Genomic DNA, 21,721 nt, shown 5'->3' on the forward strand with positions numbered 1-21,721 from the left:
TCAGAAAAATATTTTTATAAATATTTATTTCAAAAAGTTTTTATTGAGGACAGCACAAAAAACAACAGTAAACAACAAAATACAAAAAAGTGCTTGTCACTCATTTCAATTTTTGCATCCCAAAACTCCTTCACCACCCCCAACAGCAAACAAGGGCAACCCCCCCAAAAAAAAGGGGGGGAATGAGCAAAAGAGACCAGCAAGAAAACCCCAGAACAGCAAAGTGAGGTTATAAACAGCTCCAGGCATCCCCCTCTCTATTCTCCCCCCTCCTATTGTGTACACAGCTAGCACCCTAAAAAAAAAAAAACCCTGAATCAACCCAACCAGAAAGCCAGGACATGAGACCCCCAGATACCAAAAACAAAAAAAGCTAGCATCCAACCCCCCCAGTCCCCCAGCAACCCCTTCCAAAACCCCTTCCAAAACCCTCCCCCACCCCATCGTCCAGCATACCAAAAAGCAGGAAATAACATTTTTAAAAAAGGGGGGGGGGGGGAGAAAGAAAAGTGTAGAGAGGATGAGACTCACCCGTGAATACCCAAATACAAAAAGCCAGAAAGGCCACACCTACAAACCATTGAAAATATCACTGCGAGCTCTGTGAGATAAAGATAAGATATAAGGCCTCCAAATGTTTTGGGTTTTTTTGTAAATCTTTATTAGTTTTCAATTATTAACAGTGCAATTTGAAATTTGAAGGAAAGCCTTTTTCCTCCTAGACGTAGATCGAACCATCCTACACTCCAAGAGTAATAGAGCATGCAGACGGTTCCTCCAGGCCCAAAAAAGAGGGCGGATTCTCACCCACCCAAATGGCCAAGATTTCCTTCTTACTCAACACTGCCACCTTCCTCATAAAGAGATGGGCTCACCCCGGGGACCTCTTTAAATCTTCACCAGCTTGCACAACGTCTCTAGCCTGCTGCTTATGCCAGTCTGGCTCCCTTCTGAAATCGCTTCCTGGTTGCAGGAATTCACGTCGGAGGGAAAGCCGACACTGGTGCAAGCAGCAAGCTGAAGAAGCTGCTCACGCTGGGGAAGATTTAAAGAGGTGCTAGGGAGGAGAGAGGGTGTGAGAGGTGGGGTAGGAGCAGGGGTGGGACGGAGGGAAGGGCGTGGGAGAGCGCCATCACCCTGGGCGCCTCCTACCCTCGATACGCCACTGATCTTACTGTTACTGCAAAAGATTCAACTATCATTGCTGGCATCAAGGAGTAATTCTATTATTTAATAAACACTTATTTTCCTGTTCATCCATTACAGTTTAGGTTCTTATCTACACCCATGTCCGAAAGACAATCCAATTATGTTCCCAGATAATGTAAAAACATAGGCAACTGAATCTTTGGGAAGGTTGTACCAAAACCATATAGAAATGGAAGGCTCTATTTGTGATTTATAAACAGTTGTACAGAATATCATTCTTTTTTATACTTTATTTTAAAATATTTAAATTAGAGAATGACACGGAAGTCTCCGTGAGTTTTGTCGCTGTCCCTATCTCATTCCTGTAAGGCTAGCTCTGCCTTAACCGCACAAACCTCAAACACCTATGATTTTAAAGTGTTTGAGGCTTGTGCAGATGAGGACAGAGCTTGCAAGAATGAGGCAGGGACAGAAAAATAACTCACCGGGATGGAAAAATTAGTTCCCACCGGGATGGAAAAAATTGTCCCCATGTCATTCTCTAATTTAAATATTAAATTATAAGTGTTCAAAGCTTGTGCAAATGAGGACAGAGTCCATCAGGACAGGGCGGCACAGAGATGGAGCTTGAGGGGACGGAAGCAGTGCCTGCAGGGATGAGGACAAACTTTGTCCTGTGCCATTTCTACTACAAAGGAATTTAAACTGCTTTGCCACTTCTCTCTCTCCTACCCACCCACCTCTCCCTCTTCATGTAAGACTGCCACTGAAATGCTGATATTTGTCAACTTTTGCTTATTTCTGATCTGACAAAGGGGTTACCTTTGAAAGCTAATCCTAAAATGCATTTCATCCAATAAATAAGGCATCACCTTATTTCCTCTATGTTTTTATTTTTTTAATATTTTTTTTAGAAAGGGTACAACCGGGTAACAATAACTTGATGGTGATGAATTAGATATCCTTGTTAAATTATTTTGTGATAAAGAAGGTCAAAGAGTGGAGGAATTCTTGTCAGATCACCTTCATAAGAAGTTAGCAGCAGTCACTAGTTACAATGAGACAAGAAGAAATCAGTTCTCTCTCTCTCTCCCCTTTTCATTACTCTTTTGTTGACAACCTATGAAGGGTTACAGCACTTGGAGGAGGGACTGGAGTTACTGATGGCTGGAGGAGAAGTGGGCAGGCTTAATGACAACTAAATGATTTCTGTTCCTGTATTTGCCTCTATAAATACCAGAGACAGCAGGGTGCTTTTTCCTTATGATTCTACAGGATGATCATCCTCTGATTGTTACGTTCAAGAAGACAGCAAGAGGAAAAAGGTTAGCAGAATTATTTTGCTCTGGGGCTTTACACAGTGCTAACCTCACTTGTTGCGTATGTCTGAATTTCTGCGTGAGGGAAGGAGAGATGCACATACCCATAGGTACTCCTCCTTTCTCCAATATCCCTCCTTCTCGCCTCCCTCCTTTAACATAGGCATTCTCCGTTCCCCTCCACTGCCTCTTCCACACATCCAATTTGATAAGATTGGTGTATGGGAATTTTGCTCTCACTCTGGAGATTAGAAATTGGAGATTAGAAATGCTTGTCCTCATTATATGGTTGTGCTCTGAAGCAAATAAAAAAAAACAAAAATTTTCTGCATGTAAGCGTCCATCCCCTTCCTTATCACCTCTTGGTTTCCAAATTCTTCCCTGTCCTGTGATCCTGGACTTTCTATATTTATTTATTTTTAATATTTATAGACCACTTATAGCATAAGTGGTTTACATTTAGGTACTCAAATATTTTTCCCTATCTGTCCTGGTGGTCTCACAATCTGACTAATGTACCTGGGGCAGTGGAGTGTTAAATGACTTGCCCAGGGTCACAAGAAGCAAAACACTGAGAATGAATCTGTAACCTCAGGGTGTTGAGGCTGCAGCCCTAAGCACTAGGCCACTCCTCCATCCCACTCTACTTTTTTTGTCCACTTTACTCCACTTTACAGAGAATATTATAAATCTCCCTATGCACATGTCCTCATTTGCTTTAATTTGTACAACAGACTAACATGTAGTGTCGTATTACAGGCTTCAGAGAAATTATCTGTCCTTCATTTTTATGCTTTTGTGCTTAAATTTAGGCGTGTAAATGCAAATTCCACCTAAATACTGTCCATGATCTGCCGATGCCCCTCCCATGGTCACACCCCTTAGGAGATATACACTATAGAAATTAGGCATCAGGTTTATAAAACAGGGACATATATCAGTTACGTGTGTAATTCCTAATTAATGCCAATTAATACTTAAGTCCAATGACTGGTTATCGCCAAATAAGTGCCTATTCTATAACCACCCGCCCAATTATGCGCCTATCTTTGGGGGACATTTAAAGAATCAGGGGAACTGTGTTACAAATATTTAAAAAAAGCTCCTTATGCTTGATAATGATACACAGTGGGCTGCAGCTATCAGGACCAGCATATAGGGGGGCTGGGGGAGCAACCAATGGCAGGAGGAAATGGACATCTCTCCTGCTGATTTTTGGTAAAGTGGGGAAGGGAAGAGTTCAGTTGAGGGGGGGGGGATTCCTGATAGTGGGGTCAGTTCAGTGAGGGGGTTCACGATGGCAGTAGGAGTGGGTATCTCTCCTGCTGATTTTTATTGAAGTGTAGGGAGGGGAGTCCTGCAGGGGATGTGATTTGGCTCATCATAGGGGTTTTTGCAGCAGCAGGAGGGAGCATCCCTTCTGCCTCTACTTTTTGTTCCGGGGTGGGTCATGGGGGGGCGGGGCAAGCTCTACTTTTTTTTTTATGGGTCAGATATGATGAGTGTGTTACACACACATAACACCTGTATCCATAGGAGAGAGAAAAAAAAAAAAAAAGAAAAAACATGTCAGATCTGCTGTTTTGGGGGGATTGGTATTTCCGATCCGATTATGGCATGCAATGTTAGGCCATCAATCGGATGGCTGGTTTTAATATTAATGACCTAATTTTAATAGTAATGAGGTTGTTTGCATGCCAGGATCGCGTGCTGAGCTCTTTTCAACATTGGGTCGGCAAATTCTGACAGTTGCTAAACCATCATCGGTACCCGATCGGTGCATTTAGTGCAGGGGTAGGCAATTCCGGTCCTTCAGACCAGGTCAGGTTTTCAGGATATCCACAATAAATATGCATGAGATAGATTTGCTTCTCAAGGAGGCAGTGCATGCAAATCCATCTCGTACATATTCATTGTGGATATCCTGAAAACCTGACCTGGCTCTGGCTCTCGAGGACTGGAATTGCCTACCCCTGATTTAATGCATCTAGCCCTTAGTGCAGGGGTGTCAAAGTCCCTCCTCGAGGGCCACAATCCAGTCGGGTTTTCAGGATTTTCCCAATGAATATACATGAGATCTATTAGCATACCATGAAAGCAGTGCATGCAAATAGGTAGGAAGTGCTAAGTCAGGAGTCATGGAGGTCTGTCAGAGCCATGACCTAAAAAGCTGAGACTTAATAAAGGCAAAACTTTATCATTTCACAAGCTAAGAAAGTAGCCTAGAGCAGTGGTTCCCAACCCTGTCCTGGAGGACCACCAGCCAGTCGGGTTTTTGGGATAGCCCTGAGTATGCATGGGGCAGATCTGCATGCCTGTCACTTCCATTATATGCAAATTTCTCTCATCCATATTCATTAGGGCTATCCCGAAAACCCAACTGGCTGGTGGCCCTCCAGGACAGGGTTGGGAACCACTGGCATAGAGGTTGGGGGGTCCTGCTGATTTGGGTTCAAGACTGGGTTGAACCAAGCAAAAATACATTTTCCTGCCAGCAGCTCGGAGGTAAAACAGCAGACCTCCCTTAGCTGAAGTGTTTTCTCAAATTATTAATGAGACTGTCAGCACAGATCGGTGGGGTCAGAAACGGCGAACGAGGGGCTAAAACGCGGACCTGCAGCCATGAAACTTGAAACCTCAGCTGTCAATACGTGAAGATGTTTAAGGGGTGTGCGGCGGTTAAGATCCGCGAGGTCCAGGTTTTACCCCTTTCTCACAACGAGGCGGGAAGGGGTAAAACGCGGACCTCACAGACCTCCCGGATCTAAAACCGCACGTCCTTAAAAATCTGAGGTCCGTGAGGTTAGTTTCTGGCTCTGACAGACCTCGATGACAATTTAACGCTGACGGATCCGTCTCAGCATAGGGAGGAGAAAGTATTAGGATCCGTCAGCGCTAAAATGTCATCGAGATCTGTCAGAGCCAGAGACTAAAAGTGGCCCTCAGATTTTTTAATTTACTGAAAATATACACCAGGGGTGTCCAATGTTGGTCCTCGAGGGCCGCAGTCCAGTCGGATTTTCAGGATTTCCCCAATGAATATACATGAGGTCTATTTGCATGCACTGCTTTCATTGTATGCTAATAGATCTCATGTATATTCATTGGGGAAATCCTGAAAACCCGATTGGACTGCGGCCCTTGAGGACCGACATTGGACACCCCTGATATACACGAATCTGGGTGCCACATTTTACTTAAAGTTTCCAAGCAAATGTGTAGTGAAATTTAAGGAATGTGAATATGTTTTCTGGGACTCTGCAGTTGGAACAGTTTTTACAGCTTCGTGAAACTAATCAATAGTTCCCATCTGAATTAATTATAAATGGAGTTTAGTAGTATTTTGCACCATAAAATTAGATCTTAGATTAGATCATGATTATATTTAATTTATATTTGGAAGTTAATTTCAGGAATATTCTCCCATTATGTGGACTAGAGGAGATTAAAGGTTAAAGTTGTAAGGAATATCCTTCAATGTTTGTAAAATTTTGGTATTTCTTTTCTTATTATTATTATTTGTATAAAATGATAATGTTTAAAATTGATAAAAAAAATAAAAGAAAACAAAGACGAATGAGAATAGACAGCGCCCAGAAAGAAAGTTAGGTTTAAGCAGACCCCCCATAGGCAGGGTCTTAAAGTCCCTCCTTGAGGGCCGCAATCCAGTTGGGTTTTCAGGATTTCCTCAATGAATATGCATGAGATCTATTTGCATGCACTGCTTTCAATGCATATTCATTGGGGGAATCCTGAAAACCCGACTGGATTGCGGCCCTCAAGAAGGGACTTTGAGATCCCTGCCCATAGGCAAGGTGGGATAGGGATATACTAAGCCAGTGATTCCCAACCCTGTCCTGGAGGAACACCAGGCCAATCAGGTTTTCAGGCTAGCCCTAATGAATATGCATGAGAGAGATTTGCATATGATGGAAGTGATAGGCATGCAAATTTGCTTCATGCATATTCATTAGGGCTAGCCTGAAAACCCAATTGGCCTGGTGTTCCTCCAGGACAGGGTTGGGAACCACTGTACTAAGCAAGCACAACCACCTCTCACTTTCTTTTACCAGGAAACCGGTTTAAAGGATTCCTTTTAGAGCCCCTCCAGCACTAGTCTCTGGCTCTGACAGACCTCGATGACATTTTGGCGCTAACGGATCCTAATACTTTTCCCTCCCTATGCTGAGACGGATCCGTCAGCGCTAAATTGTCACCGAGGTCTGTCAGAGCCAGAAACTACAAGTGGCGCGGACCTCAGATTTGTAAAGACGCGCGGTTTTAGATCCGCGAGGTCCGTGTTTTACCCCTTCCATGACGAGCCTGGGTCACTCCGGCAGGTACATAGTTAGCGCGCTCGCGCCTGTCTTTCGTCGCCTCCTCGCGCTCCTGCACGGAGCACTTGCGGGGGGCGGGGCCTCTGTCAAAGCCACCAGCAAGGGACTGACGCTCCGTGCTTGCCTTCCGCAGGGGGAACCGAGCCGGCATGCAGTGACGGTGGGCGGCGGAGGAATCCCCGCGGCATGCGGTAGCGTGGGAGAGCGCGCGGCGGGGGCGACATGCTGTGAGCCGGCCGCAGCCATGTCCGAGGCGGAGCCGCGCGGCGACAGGCGACAGCTGGAGCCCGCGCTGCTCAACCTCGTGTCCTGCCTCGTCCTCCTGTGCGCCAAAGACAGTTCGGCTCTCGCCGACTTCTCGGGTAAGTCTGTGCGTGTGAGCGCCGCTTCTTTTAATCCCCCCCCCCCAGGACAGGGGACGATTAACTGTGACACAGAAGTTGCTTTCTTTTATCTTTATTCATTTTTTTTTTAAACTTTCAATAAGTGTGATACAATATACTATCAGTTTTCATTTAACATCACTTAAAGTTCTTCCAATACTCCTTCAAAACAAATAGCCTCCCTCCAGTGGCGTACCTAGGGTATGTGGCACCCGGGGCCCATCATTTTTTGACACCCCTCCCCTATGTAAAAAAATATTTTTTGTAATGACCATGAAACAGAATAAATGGTCAGAATAGAAACAGGCAGTGAAAATTTTCTTATATTCCAAACATAACATAACATAAATTATGTCTGAATTGTCATGACATGAGAAGTACTACATATGGAGTAGTTGCAGGTGATGCTTGGGACAGTTCTGATTGTGTTAGTTTGGTTTTATGTGTTTTTTGAATAGAAGGGTTTTTATTTCTTTTTGAAGGTTTTGCAGTCTGTGGTCCATGTCAATTGGTTGTAGGGTTGGGGTCGAGTGTTGCAGCTCGAATGGCTAGGAGGTTGTCGAACAGTTTTTTTCTTTTGACGTTTTTGGTTGGAGGGTGTGTGAATGGTGCGTGAGTTCTCCTATGTCTGTTTGAAGTGGATTGAATTATTTAGCTGAAGAAATGAGTTACCCCCTCATCCCACACACATTAATTCTCTTCCATTTTTGTTCCCATTATAAAAAAACACTGATAAGTTCCCAGAAAAAAAAATACATTAAAATAAGAAGTGAAAACAAAGGCCCCTACAGATGAGAACATAACATAAGAATAGCCTAACTGGGTCAGACCAATGGTCCATCATGCCCAGTAGCCCATTCTCATGGTAGCCAATCCAGGATACTAATACCTGGTCAAAACCCAAAGAGTAGCAACATTCCATGCTACCGATCCAGGGCAAGCAGACACTTCCCCCATGTCTTAATAACAGATTATGGACTTTTCCTCCAGGAATTTGTCCAAATCTTTCTTAAAACCAGCTACACTATCTGCTTTTACCATAACTTCTGGCCACTTCATTTTTAAGTTTAGATCTTTCCTTTCAAACAGAGACCTTGCTAGATGTCAAATACAGCACAAGGTAACTTCACATGGACTTAGCTGTGCAGGAAATGTGAATCTCCTCATACACCCACCATATAGTGCAAAAATGTGCAAAGGTCTATTTTTTTCTTTCGATCACTACATAGCCTAATGCCACACAAGCAGCGCTGTTACAAACATATTCTGTAGGTCAATGGTAAGGATAAAAAAGTTTCCTTCCTTGGACCAGAAGGAGATACTGATAAACCACTGGAAGAGATCCCAAAACAACACCCAAAGACCCACTCAGTGTGTGAACCAGTTGAGTTTAGTGGACTAACTGGGGGGTGAAAATGGGCCCGGAGTTTGCTCAGCAGAATTTCCCAGACCACCTCTTCCTCTCAACACATTGACACGCTGCCACCACCACCACTAGGAACACCTCACTGGGTAGGCCAGCTATGCTATAAACTTTATAAAACACATTATTATATTTTCTTATAAAGCACATATTTTAACTGAACTCTCTGACATCCTAAGCCTTTCCATTCACAAAAATAGAAGGAAGAAAAGTTCCCATTTCCTGCTGTCTCATGTCCCCGGCCTATACAATATTTTTTTTCTGCAGACCCTTCAAAAGTCTGACCAAATCCTCGTTTCACTTGCATTATAAAGTACTGAGGATGCCATCTCTCCCCAATCCCAGGTCCTAAAGTCTAAGACAGTAGCGCAAACTAATGCTGCCAGATTCAGGAAAAAAAATTTTGATTCGATTCAGCCTATTGAATTGGTTTTTCAATTCGATTTTCCTGCCCAGTTGGGTGATTTTTTTCAAAACTCCTGGTGGGTTTTATAGCTTTTTCACCCCCTTTGGCTTCTCCTAACCACACTGGCGCTGTGGTGTAAATAAAATAAAGAAACAAAAAGGACTTTTCCTCTTTCTGTTAAATCCTAGCTCACGTTTGCAGTCCAACACCAGCTCTGGCAGGATACACATTTCAAATCTGACATATTATAATCACAAAACAGAAAATAAAATTAATTTTTCTACCTTTCTGTCTGGTTATATTTCAAATCTTGTTAGTCCAAGGCTCTGGTTTTCTTTTGATAACTTGCTTGCCAAGGTCTCCTTCTTTCTTCATGCTAACCATCCATCTGCCAACTCTGTCCTCCCTTTCCATTTCCCTTCCCTCCCCAGGAAGTCTGGTGTCTTTCCTTTTTTTCATCTCCCTCCACAGATCCACCTTTTCTTAACTACCCTTTCATCAGGCATCTCTCCCTCCTTCCCCACCACCCCAGAGTCCACCATCTCTCCCTTTCTTTTCCCAATTACCCTCCTATCCAGTATCTCTATCCCTCCTCCACACCATCCCTTGTGTCCAATTTCTCTCCCTTTCTGTTCCTTCCCTCCCTAAATCCCATGGTCCATCATCTCTCTCCCTCTCCTCTATTTTCAGACCCATTATTTCTTCCTCCCCCCCCAAAGTTTGGCATATGCACGTCTCTTTGAACACCCCCTTCCCTCCATGTACTTCTAAACCAGGCTCCCCCCAAAGGCCTGTCCCCCCCCCCTTGAAGGCCTGTCCCCCCCCTTGAAGGCCTGTCCCCCCCCTTGAAGGCCTGTCCCCCCCCCTTGAAGGCCTGTCCCCCCTTGAAGGCCTGTCCCCCCCTGAAGGCCTGTCCCCCCCTGAAGGCCTGTCCCCCCCTTGAAGGCCTGTCCCACCACCTTGTAGGCCTGTCTCCCCCTTGTAGGCCTGTCCCCCCCTTGTAGGCCTGCCTGCCTGTCCCCCCCCTTGAAGGCCTGTCCCCCCCCTTGAAGGTCTGTACCCCCCCAGAAGTCCTGCACCCCCCCGAAGGCCTGCACCCCCCTGAAGGCCTGTCCCACCCTCTTGTAGGCCTGTCCCCCCCTTGAAGGTCTGTACCCCCCCGAAGGCCTGCACCCCCCTAAAGGCCTGTCCCACCCTCTTGTAGGCATGTACCCCCTTGAAGGCCTGTCCCCCCCTTGAAGGCCTGCACCCCCTTGAAGGTCTGTACCCCCCCAGAAGTCCTGCTCCCCCCCGAAGGCCTGCACTCCCCCACGAAGGCCTGTCCCACCCCCTTGAAGGCCTGTCCCACCCCCTTGTAGACCTGTCCCCCCCTTGAAGGCCTGTCCCCCCCTTGTAGGTCTGCCTGCCTGTCCCCCCCTTGAAGGCCTGCACCCCCTTGAAGGCCTGCACCCCCCTGAAGGCCTGCACCCCCCCCCGAAGGCCTGCACCCCCCCGAAGGCCTGTCCCCCCCTTGAAGGCCTGCACCCCCTTGAAGGTCTGCACCCCCCCGAAGGCCTGCACCCCCCTTGAAGGCCTGTCCCACCCCCTTGTAGGCCTGTCCCCCCCCTTGAAGGCCTGTCCCCCCCCCCTTGAAGGCCTGCACCCCCTTGAAGGTCTGTACCCCCCATAAGTCCTGCTCCCCCCCTGAAGGCCTGCACCCCCCCCCGAAGGCCTGTCCACCCCTTGAAGGCCTGTCCCACCCCCTTGTAGACCTGTCCCCCCCTTGAAGGCCTGCCTGCCCCCCCTTGAAGGCCTGCCTGCCCCCCCCTTGAAGGTCTGCACACCCCCCGAAGGCCTGCCTCCCCCCTTGAAGGCCTGCCTGTCCCCCCCCTTGAAGGCCTGCCTGTCACCCCCCTCCCCCTTGAAAGCCTGCCTGCCTGCCCGCCCGCCCCACCCCGAAGGACCGCTCGCCCCCCTGGCCTCCCCGCACCACCTATGAAGCAGCACTACCTATGCTCCCGGCCTTGCCGTTCAGTCTCTCCCCCCCCCACCCCCCTACCCGAAGGACCGCTCGCCCCACTGACCTTCCTGCACTACCTATGAAGCAGCTGCAGCAGGATCGCGACGTCAGTGATCCCTGCGCTGCTTAGGCGCTGCTTTCTGCGCCGCGGTCCCACCCCTCCTCTGATGTCAGAGGAGGGGCGGGAACGCGGCGCTGGAAGCAGCGCCCAAGCAGCTCAGGTATCGCTGACATCGCGATCCTGCTGCGGGCTGCTTCACAGGTGATTCAGGAAGGTCAGTGGGGCGAGCGGTCCTTCGGGGGTGGGGGGGACTGAACGGCAAGGCCGGGAGCACCCCCTCAGGGCTGGCACCCGGGGCGGACCGCCCCTCTGGCCCCCCCCCCCTTGGTACGCCACTGCCTCCCTCCCCTTCCATCAGTTTCTCACTCAAAAGACCTTAAGTATCCAACCCTCCCTCTCCCCCCCCCCAGATGTGTAAAATCGGTGTCAGGTCAAAAGCGCGCCGGGACAAAGGCGCGAGCAGACAGTTGAGCGCAGCGCGGAGGTGTGTGCCGAAGAAAATTACTGTTTTTGGGCTCCAACGGGGGGGGGGGACCCCCCACTTTACTTAATACAGATCGCGCCGCGTTGTGGGGGCATTGTTGGGGGTTTGGGGGGTTGTAACCCTCCACATTTTACTGAAAACTTCACTTTTTCCCTGTTTTTAGGGAAAAAGTTAAGTTTACAGTAAAATGTGGGGGGTTACAACCCCCCACAACGCCGGCGCGATTTGTATTAAGTAAACTGGGGGTGCTCCTCAACAAAACCCCCCGTTGGAGCCCCTAAAAACAGTAATTTTCTTCGGCGCGCGCCTCCATCTTGCGCTCAGTTGTCGGCGCGCGCCTTTGTCTTCTGCGTTGTTGTCTATGAACCGTAAAATCAACAGAGGAAAATAAAAATAATATCAATCTTTACAGTATTTTTCTAATGGTTCCCAAACCTCCCTAAATTTCTTTAAATGCCCCTGCTGTATGGCCAGAACATGTAAACTGGAAAAACTGGGATCGTCTAAATCAGGGGTGTCCACAGGGCAGGATTAATTCATCGAGGGCCCCTAGCCACACAAGTACACTGGGCCCCCCTGCCCCGCCCCATCCCACCATGCGCCCAGGCGGAAACAGGAAGCTGCGTCAAGAGGGAAGCTTTGGGCAAGCAGCACCGCTTGCACAATTACAGTTCCCATTGCCTTTCTTACCCGTGTTGCTTGCTTGTCTTACTTTCCGTCGTGGGGGGGGGGGGCGCGTTGCCAATGGGGGGGGCCGCGTTGCCGATCGATGCTGGAGGGGCCCATCGCCGTTTGGAAAAAACAATATTGATGCCATCCTTCATCGGGCCCCCCTGACCATTTCGGGCCCTAGGCACGTGCCTACTTGGCCTATTGGTTAATCCTGCCCTGGGTGTCCAACCTTTTGGCTTCCCTGGGCTGCATTGGCCCAAAAAATGATTCTGGGGTCGCACAAACGCTGCAGCCAAGACAGAGGAGGGAGCCGGCAAGATGGCAAACACTCGGGGGCAGCAGAGGAAAACACTGCATCTTTCTCGATCGGGGCCGCACAAAATATTTCACGGGGCCGCAGGTTGGACACCCCTGGTCTAAATGATACCTTTTGGTGGAATTCTTTATGTCACATTTACAGAAGTTGCTTTCTGTATCGCACTGTTTATATTGGCGGTACCTCTTAGTCTTAAAAAAAGTCCATTTCCAGTGTCACTTTAGGAATCTGCTGAGACCTTCACAGCAAGCCGATCCAGATGGGAAAGTTGCACTGTTAAATTATGGACCTTAGCGCAACGACGAGCTAAATCGGCCTTTTCACATTTATAAAACAAAACTTTCAGAAGCAGTAGAAATGTGTAAAAGCAATACGGGCAAGAGACTATAATAAAACTGGGCTATAGGGACTATTAATAGATGACCAATGCTAACTCCTCATCCTCTTTTTATGCTGTGTTCATATGTACCAGACTTGCTTTTGAGTTTGGCAACCCACCTATTTATCCAAACTAACTTTATTCTGCCCCATTAACATCATGTCTTATGTGATTAAAATGCTCTAATGTGTGCTTATTACCGGTGTTTCATTGGTATTATGCTGACATATTTATTTATTTAATTAATTTTCTATGCCATCCTTCCTGGAGCTCAGAACGGGTTGCAGGTTAACATACATAATATACAATTAACAGGTTACAATTTGCCATAGTTACAGTACAAATTTGGTTCCCCCCCCCCCCCCCGTACAGTTTATATCCTATTTCAAGACATACTGAGGATCTAATATCAATATACATAATATACAGTTTTACAGGTTGCAATATATCTACAGCAGTGGCGTACCAAAGGGTGGGGCAGACTGCCCCGGGTGCTTGCCCTAAGGGGGTGCACAGCTGGCCACAGTCCGGAACCTCCACCCCCGTGGCCAAGAAAGAGATTAAGAAGCCGGCAGGAGTGGCGAAAGCATCCTTTAAGGAACACCCTCCCGATCTGGCTCTATCCCGCCCCCTTCGTGACGCCAACAGACAGCGTTCTCAGTCATTGGTCGACCTTTAAAGGACCCCCTAGGGACCCCTGAAGAAGACTTTTTGTCGAAACGCGGACCGTGTTGGGTCCTGTAACCCTAGCGGACTAGGTCCTTTAAGGCTCTTATGTGGATGATTTACTTTTATGTGGATGATTTTAGTGTACCTTTGGAACTTTGACACTTTCAAATAAAGTCCATTTAGGAACATTATCACTCCACAGAGTTTGTATTGTATTTACATCACATATTTCTTATATACCCCCACCCCTCTTACAAAACCGTAATGTGTTTTTTAGTGCCAGCTGCAGCGGTTACAGCTCCAATGCTCATAGGAATTCTATGAGCGTCGGAGCTGTTACCACCGCGGCCAGTAGTAAAAATCGCGTTACAGTTTTATAAAAAGGGGGGATAATTTTTCCTGCGGTGCTGTTAAATGTGTATATTCTTAATACTGTTTCATGATAGGCCTATTTATTAAGTTTCCTTTTTTTTTGTTTGTTTTGAAGTTAACATCATTTATTGTATTTGTTTATAGTTGGTCATTTTACTGTTGTTACGCTGTTAACAAGCTTTCAGTTTTATGTGAAACTGTACTTGCTGTACACTACTTTGGGCAAATTTTTTTTTCATAAAGGTGTCTAGTAAATCCCAATAAATAAATGCATTTTTACTTTTTAACATTTTATTGAAGAAATCCAATAAATATACAATAATATAATAAACTAATCATTACATAATAAATTTACCATATTAACATTTCATCACATGTCATTCATTTCTTCAAAATACATTTTAAAATTACCTATTACAACTATCCAAATATTCCCCATTTACCCTCCATCCTTCCCTTCCCCCTTATTATTTTATATATAACTTTTTATTGAAGAAATGTAATAAATATATAAAAATATAATAAAATAAATGCATTTTTATAAAACTATTTATATAGTTCTATAGGGTATTATATAGGAGGATTGAAGGGCATGCTCTAAGGTAGGGGTCCCCAGCCACCGGGCCTTGGGCTGTGCCGAGCCGAGTCACACAAACTTTGATTTTATTTACATTACAGGCAGTCTCTGGGTTCTGGCCATCTCCCTCCTCCCAGTTGCACTTCTCTTTACAAAGCCACGAGCAGTGGCACCAACACGCTACCCGCGACTGATCCGGAAACCTTCCCTCTAGACTTCCAGGTCAGACTTGGGCCACATGTAGGAACCGCGACTGCAGCTTTGTGAAGAGTAGTGCGGCTAAGAGGAGGGAGCTGGCCAGAACAGGTAAATATCCACGGGACGGAGGCACGAACTTGGGACATAATAGAGGGAGGGAAGGACGAAGAGGGGGGGGTGTTGGGACATGAGAGAGAGGAGGTGAGTTGAGACAAAGAGGGAAGGGAGGGAGCACAAACCGGACAAAGAATGGAAAGAAGGAAGGAAGGAGGGAGGGGGCATGAACTTGGGACAGAATGGAGGGTGGGGAATGAACTTGGGACATAGGATGGAAGAATGGTGGGAGTGAGGGAAAGAGATGCTGAGGTGGGGGAGGAAATAGAAAGGGAGAATTGTTGGACATGGGTGTCTGAGTGAAAGGGAAAGAGAGATGGTGCACATGAAGAAAGAGGAGAAATATTGGGCATAGAGATGGGACCGTCTAGCTGCTCCTACTGATTCTGCATTATGGTGCATTGTATTAATATATTGTATATATTACAGTGTAATAATAATAGAAATAAAGTGCATAATATAAAATATAATAATTACATTTACATTATATATATGTAATAATTAGACTATATATTATGCACTTTATTGATTCCAGTGTCCCACAAACTTTCTGAAGGTGTGGGACCTGTTGCGGCTGGAGGGCATCCAGAAATGTGCAGATGTCGATACCATGACATCATGTACATGTGCGGCGTCATCAGGTCGATGTACACACGTGCAGAGCCTCCTATTACTACACCGGTGGGAGGAGAGGTGCAGAGAGGAGAGGCATCTTTGCTGGCTGACGGCCTACAGGACATGCCTTTCAGCGTGAGAGGCATGTTTTGTAAGCAGTCAGCTGGCACCAGCGCCTTTCTTTTCCTCCGTGCAGGCGTCTTGCGGCAGACCTGGAATCTTACCAAGGCACGCAGTTTGTGATACACTGGATTATGCACTTGAATCCATCCCCCACCCCCTTCCCAGTCGGTGGAAAAATTGTCTTGCATGAAACCGGTCCCTGGTGCAAGAAAGGTTGGGGACCACTGCTCTAGGATAGAAGAGATATTTGATACTGGCTACTAAAGGCCTAGTCTACAGAGGGATCAAGTTACTCAACAGTGGGATTAAGTGTCTTCAAGGGCCCCTCTGGAAATGAGGAACAAAAGTATAAAGGAAATGAGACAAAAGTGGAATAAATTTCTGTATCCGAATGAATCAATACAGGTTTATTGTAGAACAAATATTGATTGTAGCTGTCCAGCTACTTTCAATTATAGATGATGTAAATATAACGTGACCATTTATTTTTTTCATCAAAAGGGGACATCTATTAATTGTCAGTCCCGCCCCCAATCCCGCCCTAGCCCCACCCCAATCCCGCCCTAGTCCCGCTGCCTAGCTGGCCCAGAACGTCCTCTCCGACATCAGAATTGATGTTGGGAAGAAGGCTTCTGGACGCGATTAGCAGAAGGGAGGTAAGCAGAGCAGCGGGGGGAGGGGGGAGGGTTTAAATCGTGCCTGGAGAGAGGCTTTTTTTTTTTTTGTGCAGCAGGGAGGGACAGGAAGCAATTGCCTGTCCCGTTGTCCCCACACACAGCTTCGGGACGCTGTCCCTGAAAACGGGACATTTTGGTGTCCCAAAGCTGTGTGTGGGAAGGGAACAATGGGATAGGGGATACAAAAACGGGACATATGGTCACCTTATGTAAATAAGACCCAACACAGTCCGTGTTTTGGCAATATATGCCTCCCTCAGGAATCTAAACCTTCAGTTGTCACTTCAGCTACATTTGAGACAATATATCAATCTAGAAAACACATGTCAAACACAAGGCCCCGGGGGGGCTGAATCGGGCCCGCCTGGCTGTTTTATGTGGCCTGCGGTGACTGTGCTGCATTCAAGCGCCTGACTGTGCACCCCCAGTCCCAGTGATGCTCCAAGCGCCTGAATGTACTTGCCCCACTCTCAGCGGCGCTCCAAACTCCTCACCGCGCTGTCACAGGACCCGTTGTAAAAGCTAGGTTGGAGCAGGATGCGCCACAGGAGTCTGAGGGTGAGGAAGGATCTATACATTCGGCCCTCGACTTAGCCTGTGTTTTAGATTTTGGCTCCTGAGTTCGACACCCTTGGACTAGAAGAAAACGCACAGCAATGTGGAAATCCTAAAAACCTGCCCCTACTGCTGCACATTTTCTTTTATCCATTTAATGTAGAGATTGGAGAGCTAGGCTTGGGGTGGGGGGGTTTCCACTAAACTACCAGGGATTTTTTTTTTTAGGACCGTAGGGTGGGGAGGGAGGAGGGAACTAATAGACTACTAGGGAATTTGTGGGTGAGGGCGGTACTAGACCAGGGGTAGGCAATTCCGGTCCTCGAGAGCCAGAGCCAAGTCAAGTTTTCAGGATATCCACAATAAATATGCATGAGATAGATTTGCATCTCAAGGAGGCAGTGCATACATATCCATCTCGTACAAGAGGGCATTCGCTGAAAATCAGGGCGGGAAATTTCATGACGACACCAGGAAGTATTTCTTCACCGAAAGGGTGGTTGATCATTGGAATGATCTTCCACTGCAGGTAATTGAGGCCAGCAGCGTGCCAGATTTTAAGAGGAAATGGGATAGGCATGTGGGATCTCTTGGGGGAAGAAGTTAGAGGGGTGGTTCATTAGAGTGGGCAGACTTGATGGGCCGTGGCCCTTTTCTGCTGTCATTTTCTATGTTTCTATATTCATTGTGGATATCCTGAAAACCTGGCCTGATTCTGGCTCTCGAGGACCGGAATTGCCTACCCTTGCACTAGACCACCAGAGCATTTTATTTTTGTACTATTAGGGGAAAGGGAAGTTGGGTTGGAAGGGACATTAGACCCCTGGGGAAACTGTTTTTAATATCTGGGGGAGGGGGGGCTGAGTCAGAAAACAATTGGGAGTGGGGTCCACTAAACTACCAGGAATTTTTAAACTAGGGACTGGGGGGGGGGGGCGATTTTTAGGGTCAGGGAGAAGGAAGGAGGCTGCTATGGGCCAGTGCAGAAAACACTACCATTCGCACACAGCGCTGCACAGAGTCACAAAGAAGGAAAAAAACAGTCCCTGCTCGAAAGAGCTTACAATCTAAACAGCCAAGACAGACAAACAGGATGTCATGGATACAGTTAAGGGTAACAATCTGTTGGCTGGGTTGGAGGGCAGAGGAGTAGGGTTAAGGACTGAAGGCTATATTAAAAAGTTGATGTTTCAGTCTGCTTTTAAACAAGGGAAGGGGCTTGATGGATAAACTCGGGTAATTTATTCCAGGCATAGGGGGCAGCTAGATGAAAGGAATGAAGTCTGGAATTGTCAGTGGAGGAGAAGGGTAACGATAAGAGTGACTTATCTGAGGAAGCGAGGTGTAAAAGGAGAGAGAAGCGAGGAGAGATATTGAGAGGCAGCAATAAGATCTTTAACTGTATCATATATTAATATCCTCATATCCCTTCATATCTTATATATTCATATCATGTACTACTAGGCCACCAGGGCTTGTAAGGTAGTCTGGTAATGAGGGGGGAGGGCTATTGCTCACACTTTTTTTTTTTAATGTAATTGCAAGAAATGCAGGGATGTGGAATTTGAGTCTTGGATTAGAAGTGATTACTGGAGTTGGGACAAAACATACTGACTGACTAAATGGTAATGCTTTAATAATTCCGATTACACAGATACTAATTTTATTAACCTATTTTTTTTCTTATCAGGAAATAATTTAAATAATGTAAAAAAAATAAAAAAGCCACAACAGCATAGCTAATAGCCTTTAAACCCAAACTTTAATGGGTTAGGATTTCCCCGGACATCTGGTAACCCCTAAATCTTCTGTGTACCTTTGGAGACATCAAGAAATACCCTGACCTTTTGGTCATAAAAGAGGCTTTCTGTATTTAAAGGACAATGTATAAGGTCTCTGTCTAAATCAAACACATCCTATGGAGGTCATCTCCTCTTAAGTTATTTCCAGTAGTCCAGATATATTTGGACTATATGAGAAGACTGAGATATTAATACCATCTTCCAGTTTATTCTCCTGGTGCCTAAACCCAGGGACAAACAAAAAAAAACAACACTGGAAACTGGTAGCCTTGGTTTTGATGATATTTTGAGACATCCGAAATGTACTTTGTTAGAATGTATCGTGACGCATCATACTTTACAGATGGGAATACAATTGGAGTCTTAAGCCCCTTCACGGTACATCCCAAGATGCATCAGGAAGGGGGAAAGCCCGCCATTTTGAAGAGATGGGCCTGCCGGCAAGTGGGAGTGGGTATCCATCTTGCTGGCTTTCAACAAGGTACGAGGGTGTGTGTTTGTGCTTGAGCTTGGGGGGGATTCTGACCTGACTTCTCCCTGACCACCAGGGCCTTTTCTTGGGAACTTATTGGTGGGGTGGTGGAAGGGAGGGGCCATGATGTCAGAGGGTGTGGGGGGCCAGATTTTGGTCATTCAGGGGTGTGAGGGTGGTCCAAGTGGCTGAGGCACGAGAGAGTGGCCATCCCTCCTGCCTCTCTTTATTTATGGCAGACCTGTCAAGCTCCATCTCTGGCAGTATTCAAAGCTAGCCTAAAAGCCCACTTTTTTGAGGCTGCTTATAAACGCTTAACTCCCACTCACTTGTAAAGTACCCAGGTCTGTTTTATCGTTCCCTCTGTGTGAAATTCCCTATCCCCTATTTGTCCTGTTTGTCTTTTAATTAGATTGTAAGCTTTCTGGAGCAGGGATTGTCTCTTACGTGTTCAGTGTACAACGCTGCATACGCCTAGCGGCGCTGTAGAAATAAGTAGCAGTAGTAGAAGTAGAAAAGCCTTTAGTCATAGCAAGAGAAACTACAGGTTATCAGTATTTGACCATCAAAGGATTAAAAGAGAAAACATCTATTTTTTTTGTTGAAATAATACATTGGTAATTATGGAGTCTTTTTACTAAACTGCGATAAATACTAATGCGTGCTTACCACAGCTTAAAATAGATGGCATATTCCTATTTTTATTTCTGTGTGCTCTGACCAGCTTGGTTCTCTCTTCCTTTGTTTTATCGTTATTTTATCTAGTCCCTTAATACAGTCGACTCCACCTAAGTGCACGTTGGTTAAAGCACACGCTTCGGTTACTCGCACCCTACCACCACGGTCCCGTGTTTTGTTTTGTTTTGTTTTACATTAAAGTCAATGGACATAAACTCCAGATATTTACAATTTGGATAAGCACACAATCCGCTTATGCGCACTGATGTCATAGGTCCTACCTCTATTCTTTCACATTACGTTCATTCCGGTTAGATGCAATCACGTTCTGACTGGGAGGAAAGCCAGTTGGCAGAACAGATTGTCCACAATGGCTCGGCTTCACACAGCGCTAGGACAGCTGGGAAAGTGAGTGCTCTGCTTCCACTCAAGCTGTAGGGCATAGCTTTCCTCTACTTTAGGCTCCAGCAGCCCACAGACCATATTTAAACTGAGCCGGCTTAACTACAGCCTCCCCCCCCCCCCTAGGAAGTTCTTCTTCACTCAGAGGGTGGTGGATACCTGGAATGCGCTTCCGGAGGAGGTGGTAGAGCAGAGTATGATTTTGGGTTTCAAAAAGGGGTTGGACAAGTTCCTGAAGGAAAAGGGGATTGAGGGGTATGGTTAGAGGGGTACTATATAGGATAAAATGTCTTAAGTAAAGGATCACTTACAGGTCACTGACCTGGAGGGCCGCCGCGGGAGAGGACTGCTGGGCACGATGGACCTATGGTCTGACTCGGCAGAGGCGATGCTTATGTTCTTATTAAGGGCACACTCCGTTTAAGTGCACGTGGCAACCCGGTCCGAAGGCCGTGCAACTTAAGTGGAGTCGACTGTATTTTTTTTCTTGGTAACTTTATCCATAATTTCATACTTCCAATAGTTTTTATTGACTGGGAATTTATTTATTTTTGTGCAGACCAAGTTTATATGGTTGGTGCTCACTTAACTGCCTGCTTCTTTCTGACTTCACCCAAGGATTGCCCCAGCACAAACCACACAGTGCTGCGATGGTCAGAGGGGATATTCAGTGTTACTAGGGTTACCAGATTTTCCCGAAGGAAAATCTTGACCCATGGCCACGCCTTCAGGCCCGCCCTGCTCCGCCCGTGTCAAGCTCCATTCTGCCCCCAGCCCCACCCCCAGACAGCGTCCGTGCATGCACAAACGCTTGACGTCACTGCATTGTGTCCGCTCATGCCCCTTCCCAAAGCCGTTTTGGCAAGAAGCTTTTCAAAACCCAAAGTGCCCCTAATTTTTTTTCCTTGCCCTAGATCCGTCCCATTTCCACTCACTTTTTAAGCTCCTAAATCTAGGAGCTTGCTGAAATTTTGAGCATTAAATTTAGACTCTCACCTTAGTAAAAATACCAAAATAGAAGTCTAACTCTGAAAATTAGGATCTTGAATACTTTGGAAATCGCTAGTGTCTGTTTCTGTTTGATCTGCAAGCTGTAGGTTGTAGAAGTTAGCTTCATCGTAGGTGTTGGACTTAATTCCACTTCCTTGTGTGCTTGTGAATGCAGTTTAAGTGAAACACAATTCTAGTTAGTGAAAATGTTGTGGAGTATTTTCTTTTTTTGCTTTCACTGATTCACTGGGAGCTCTTGCTGGTATGTGCTGGCTTATGTAGGGGGAGGAAGGTGTGTTTTGAAGTTGCTGCCAAAGAAAATGTTTTTAGGGCCATGAAAGAAATTATTCTAGTGGAAGACACAACTGGTTGGACAGTATTTTTCAACCCTCCCCAGATCACAGCTAGAGGATCTGTCAGAAAGGCCACTTAGGCCAAACATTAGTGGTGATATATTTATTTATTTTTTTGCCAGATTGCTGATCAAATATATCTTTACTGTAACCCACTTGTAGCCCATGTACTGACAAAATGAATCTTTAATGTAAA

At 46.3% G+C, this 21,721-nt stretch overlaps 1 protein-coding gene across 4 annotated transcripts in view; it reads left to right on the forward strand.

Moving 5' to 3' along the window:
- Nucleotides 1-2,349: 2,349 nt before the first annotated feature.
- EVA1C (eva-1 homolog C) overlaps nt 2,350-21,721 on the forward strand; it is a 72,225-nt gene continuing 52,853 nt past the window's right edge. For 3 of the 4 annotated variants that reach the window (XM_033949777.1, XM_033949779.1, XM_033949778.1), the window contains exons 1-2: nt 2,350-2,474; nt 6,939-7,167. In XM_033949777.1, the coding sequence (XP_033805668.1) occupies nt 7,050-7,167 (118 nt within the window). In that variant the 5' untranslated portion in view covers nt 2,350-2,474; nt 6,939-7,049. The remainder of the gene's footprint in view (nt 2,475-6,938; nt 7,168-21,721) is intronic. The other variant, XM_033949780.1, reaches the window with a different exon arrangement.

This window comes from Geotrypetes seraphini, chromosome 6 (genome assembly GCF_902459505.1).
Source record: "Geotrypetes seraphini chromosome 6, aGeoSer1.1, whole genome shotgun sequence".
In the NCBI taxonomy this organism is placed as follows: Eukaryota; Metazoa; Chordata; class Amphibia; order Gymnophiona; family Dermophiidae; genus Geotrypetes; species Geotrypetes seraphini.